At 47.6% G+C, this 5,719-nt stretch overlaps 1 protein-coding gene across 1 annotated transcript in view; it reads left to right on the top strand.

The window, feature by feature from the left end:
• Window positions 1-5,719, top strand: part of unm_hu7910 (un-named hu7910) — a 41,348-nt gene that overhangs the window by 5,258 nt on the left and 30,371 nt on the right. Inside the window, exon 4 of the mRNA XM_005752521.1 lies at window positions 1,590-1,772. Coding sequence (XP_005752578.1) covers window positions 1,590-1,772 — 183 coding nt within the window. The remainder of the gene's footprint in view (window positions 1-1,589; window positions 1,773-5,719) is intronic.

Below are 5,719 nucleotides of genomic sequence, written 5' to 3'. Positions count from 1 at the left end.
CCTCGGTGTGGACGTAGCCTCAGTGTGGACGTAGCCTCAGTGTGGACGCAGCCTCAGTGTGGACGTAGCCTCAGTGTGGACGTAGCCTTAGTGTGGACGTAGCCTCAGTGTGGACGCAGCCTCGGTGTGGACGTAGCCTCGGTGTGGACGTAGCCTTAGTGTGGACGTAGCCTCAGTGTGGACGCAGCCTCAGTGTGGACGTAGCCTTTGCTCTTTAAACTCTAAAGCTAGTTCTTCGTGCTGGTGTCTGAACCAGGTGAAACTCACAGCACCTTAGCTGTGACCCACTAACACTGCCGGGTGTTTATCAGCCACATCAGGACCGAGGTGATGCTTCTTCCATCACTGCTGTCATTACTTGCTGCTTTCTATGGTCTTTAGTGCTTTTAGAGACACTTGAGGTTTTTTAACCGCACACGTGTTGAACGCAGCCTCGGGCTATTTCAGGAGTGCTCTTAGTGACATTTTCACGCAGTGCAAAAGCAGACAGCTGTTCTTTATCTGCAGCCTGTTCAGTCCTGAAACAGCTGTTGTCATCTCTCTCTCTGTTGGGGTCATATTGACTCGGTGTCTCTCGCTCTATTCCTGGGTCGGGTTGTCCTTTGTGGAGCCATGTTGCCCCTCTCTCTGTTCCCTCTTTGTTTTTCCTGGACGTTCAGACTTTCACCAGAAGTTTTCCTTCAGCCGACACTCCGACCTACAGTTTAATCACGTCATAGCGCTCTCCGCCTGTACTTCCTGTCTCGCTCTCTCACTCGGTCTCCTTGTTTTCCCAAAGCACTTAAAATAGTACGACAATGTGCCAAATCTGTCCTGAGGAAAACCAGCTGGAAACATGACGCCTCAGTCCACTAAGTCTGAACCCAGTCACTAAAGAGGGCTTAAATCTGATCGCCCAGCTTCAGCCTGCTGCTGTTTGCTGATGTCATAACACATTAATATGCTTGATTACCTGTGCAGGTGAGCAAGACTGGTGCACAGATACTGGTGCACATGTGTGTGCATGTTCCTTATTTTCTGGTCGTTTTGTAAATAAAAAAATATTTTCCTCTGTTTAAGTTTTGTTTTGCTTTTTTAATTTCATAAATAAATGTTTTCAGTGTTTTTGAGCCTCGTAACCTCAGGAGTGCAGGACACGTCCACACGATAAAGCTGCCGTCAGGTTTGACGCCTGCTCCGGTCATTGCATTTTGTTTGGCGATCAATCAGCACCAGCGTTGTTCTCCAGCTCGTGCTGTGACGATGAAAGTTTGCATACATTTTGTGAAATACACAAAACTTATTGCACGAGAACGTTTTTATTTTCAGTGGTGCAGATTTGAACCTGCGCGCTGTCGTCCTCTCTGCGACGGTTTGAAATAAAGACGTGGCCCCGATGCTCAGATTTCACTTCATTCTTCAACAACAGAGCTCTGTGCTGTGTGATCTTGTCTGTCTGTGGGTGACACCGAGTTTGTTGCTATCAGCACGTTAACTGCTGATCTAAATCTGGCAGCAGGCGCGATCGTGCCTCAGTTCACACGTTCAAAGAAGAAATAAATGTTACTCAAACTGGCTTTGGTATTAACATCAGCTTTTCACACCTGCAGAGGGGAAGACGGTGCCGGTGGAGAGCAAAAATGGAAAGAGGACAGAGGGAGGAGGCGGAGGAGATGCAGGTGGAGGCCCAAAGTACTCCGTGTTCACCTGGTTTGTGGTCCTGGGTCTGCTGGGAGTCTGGAGCTCTGTGGCCGTGGTCTACTTCGACATCGTGGACTACGACACCGTGATCGGTGAGTTGGAGGGTGGGCGTGATAACATGGTGTAATTTAATGGAAGCAGACGCATGATTGATTCAGTGCCCAATTTCCTGAAGCTTTTATTTTGAAGGGGTGCAGACTTTGAACAGCTAAAAGCAGTGAGGGATTGTTTTCTGGCAGAAGAGAGAAGTGGCTAACATGCGTCGATGTGGTTGTTTTGCAGAAGTAAAGCAGACATTCAGCATTTCATAAACCTCATCTTAATTGCTCAACGTGTGGGGGCCCCACACGTTGCTTCAGTCAGCAAACATCTCACCAAGCAGCAGGCCGTGTTTAGTAACAGCACTGCACGCTGGTCACATGCAGTGAAAGTGGGATGTGTGATAATCTGTTCAAACATCGAACTGAGGCAGCGCCTGGAGCTTCAGACGGTCCAACTAGTGTGGCCGTTTCCCGGCTGTTACAGTTTAATATCCACAAAGAAGAGGAAGAAGAAGTTCACATAAAATGAGATCGTCTTTGTTTACACGCCGTTTCTGATAAAATGACACAAAATTCCAAAACGCTTTGTCGAGTCGACACGATGATGTCGTGATGCTTCTAAAGATGAAAATGAGGAAGCAGATTCTGTGCTCATGAGAAAGCTGGCTTTTCAGTTTGTAGGCACCCAGTGAATGACCCAGGGCGGACTCAAACCCAGGCCACCGTCGATGGGTCACCTGATCACTCCAGAGCGCTAAAGCAGCTCTCGGATCAGTTTCCTGTGCGTGAAAGACGGCCTCCTGCCATCTTCAGGCTCTGCGTTTCAGCCCACTCCTGTTCATCTCGATCCGATGCTTTGATAACAGACTTACTGAACGTTTTGATGTCAGCTTGATAAACACCTTATCTTTTGTCTGATCTTTCACTTTCCCGCCTCTTTGCTGAGCTGCAGCACCACCTCGTCGCTGTTGCTTCATAAGTTTTCACAAATTTGCTCCCAAACTAAAAAATATTTACGAGTTAAGTAATTTAACTGTGGTCGGTACAGACGACCCAACATGTCTTTACTGACCCTGGACCATCATTTATCCTGACGCAGAGTTACCTGACCAATCACAGTGCTGTCCACTGATCGGGTTTATTCTCAGCTGTGGGCTCTCCACAGTGGATCGTGTCACGGTTACATCTAAATGTTACAAGACGACGATCCTTGGCAGTCTTTCTCTTCCTTCGGGTTCGCCTCCAACGTGAGAGCAGCGTGAGAACGTTTGTGGAGTCCCGCCGTGTGCAGAGAAGGAGACGTGCATCTGTTGGCCTATTTGGTTTGGTTCTCAGCAGCATTTCTGTCTGGGTCGCCAGCGTTCACACACACTGAAACACAATGTCAAAGTAGTGGTTTTTGTACAGGAACCCGGTGACTTCTTCATGTGGTTTGATGCCGAGTTTTCACAGCGCCTTCCTCTCAGTCAGACGTGAACAAACACAGCGTTTCAAAAGTACAGTAGCGTTTGGATCTGTGTGCACAAATGTATTCCACACATGCGTGCTGTGATTGAATGGTTTCAATGTGCCGTTATCCGATTGTGGGGAGCTCTGAGTGTCTGCAGCTTAAAGCAGTGATGCTTTTTGGTGTGTGTACCAAAAGGAGCGAGACAAGCGGGAGGAAGTGAGCTTGTGGCCTGGAAATACACATGTTTGCTGTGGTCTGTGGTCGGTTGGGTTATTAACAGCTTTCATCCTGGCATACAAAAAGCTTAAATGCCATCCGAGGCCAGGTTGGAGCTTTGGACGACCTCCAGAGAAAACGGACCCAAGATAAACGTGGAAGAGCCAGAGGGAAGTTTGCTGAAATGTGTGCTCGCTAGACTTTTGGTCACGTCTTACAATCACTACAGTTTCAAAATGACTGAATGTGAAATACAGCCACCAGTTCCTCTTCTGTTTTTGAGCTCCTGACTGCAGTTAGGGTCAGTAAAGTAGTTTGGGGATGTTTTTGGTTTTGTTTCTTGGGCTCTGACTGTTTTTTAGTCACGCCAACTTTGCTGTTTGATCACGCGGTTCTGATCAGTTCATCGTCGAGTCACAATTTCTGCAAAGCAGTCCTGAGCTATCAGTCCCAAAATAAGACTGGAAGGTTAAGCTTCCAGGTTAAAGAACGCCGTCCATAAAACCTGCACAGGAAACGCTGAAACCAGGAGACGGCTGCCACCTGTCGTGACTCGCACACCTGAAAGCAACAAGGATGCGTGACAACGCCACAGCGGACTGATCTCAAGACCCTGGTTCCAGTTCTTTGTGGGAAAATGCGCTTTTTTAAGTGAAAAGTAACAACAGCGAAAACGGCGACTCTGCTGTGTCACATTACAAACTGATCCTCAAACTTCCCTCCTCAGACTGATAAACGACCTTGTATCTGTAGACATCATGACTCCATTGTGCACACACATCGGCCACAGCTGTGAGCAACTTCCTGTTCAGCTCTCAGTTACGAGCTTTCATTGTATGGAAATGATAACCACAGTGAGACAGGCTAACTGAGACGTGAGCGCCGTTGGTTGACTCTGCTTCTGTACAGCTGTTTGGATCACGTCATGGCGTCAGCTGCACAGCGTGTAGACATGCAGACGGCGAAATCCTGTCAGGGTTTCTGCTTTTTAGTTTCTTCAGACAGATGCAGAGAAGGAGCTGCAGGCCGGACTCAAACCCGGGACGGCTGTATGGCATATGGTCGCCTGCTCACCCACTGCGCTAAACCGATGGCTGATTCAGTGTTTCTGTAAAGGAAAGTGTGTTTCTGATACTAGAAAGTAATATTAAATAAATTCTAACAACAGCTGATCAAGCTTAAACGTGCTGCTGCTGTTTAGCTCGACATCGCTGGTTTCTTTCTGGCGCAAAGTGGGCGATAAACAAACGAGAGACGATCAGCTGATCATTGATTAGTTTCATGATTGAAGTAGAAACAGGAGAGGGAGGGGGGGGAATGAGAGGAGAAGAGGCAGCTGTGCAGCGTAAACACAGAGTAACTCCAGCTTTGTGTCTTTTTCATTGGAGCTGAAGTCCAGGACAAACTGTTCCTTTTCACCTCAACACGAAACGCGTAATATTTTCTCTGAATACCAGACGATTCTGTTTTAATTAACCTCATGAACAAAATAAAGTTCAACATCAGTAACATAGCACCACCCAGCTGTGTAGAAACTCCGTCATGCTAGCTAGTAGCAGTACGGAAAAGTCAGAATAACGAAAATAAACTCCACCTACACTTGGTTCATATCTGACCCAGAGAGACTGCAGGTCAGAACTTCTTACCTGAAGTTCAGTTCACACTCGGACCAGCGGCCGCCTCGGGTCTCTCCTCTTGCCTCCCCTTCCCTCCTCCACCTGCTGCCTCCACCACGTGCTAATGTTATTGAATCTGTGGAAGCTCCGCCACAGCCACCACACGAAGTAACGAATAACCAGCCCAGTTATCCCAGTAACGAGTAACGCGTTCCTGACTTTGGCATAACAACTAGTTACCGTGCTCGTTACCAATAATAACGTAGTTGCTGTGACGCGTTACTTAATAACGCGTTAGTCCCAACACTGCTTCTGAGGGTGCATTAAACACATTAGAGGGTTAACTAGGCAACTGAGTTTGGGATTTTATGCTAGTGACCGACAGCCAGCTACAAGAAAATATATGTTTCTAAATGAGCTGGCCACGCTAGCACTTTGCTCGCCACCTCACCTCTCTGCCACGTTTACCTTTGTCCCCAAATTGGATTCAGGTTGATGGGTCAACAATTCTGACAGTTTGAATAGAAGCACAGAGACTCAGTGAATCAGTCAGGTGTGCTGGAAGTGGTGGGAAGTGCACAAACAACTTTATTGGGGACGGCTGCTGTGTTTGCTTTTTGTGGGCAGAGTCACAGAATTTGTGGTTGTACTTGTTTTTGCAGCTAGCACGCAACGTGTGTGTGTGTGTGTGTGTGTGTGTGTGTGTGTGTGTGTGT

Source organism: Pundamilia nyererei, unplaced genomic scaffold (genome assembly GCF_000239375.1).
Source record: "Pundamilia nyererei isolate P.nyererei 1_Seehausen unplaced genomic scaffold, PunNye1.0 scaffold00364, whole genome shotgun sequence".
Taxonomy (NCBI): domain Eukaryota; kingdom Metazoa; phylum Chordata; class Actinopteri; order Cichliformes; family Cichlidae; genus Pundamilia; species Pundamilia nyererei.
Note: the sequence above shows the minus strand (reverse complement) of the source record. Positions and strands in the feature narration are given on the sequence as shown.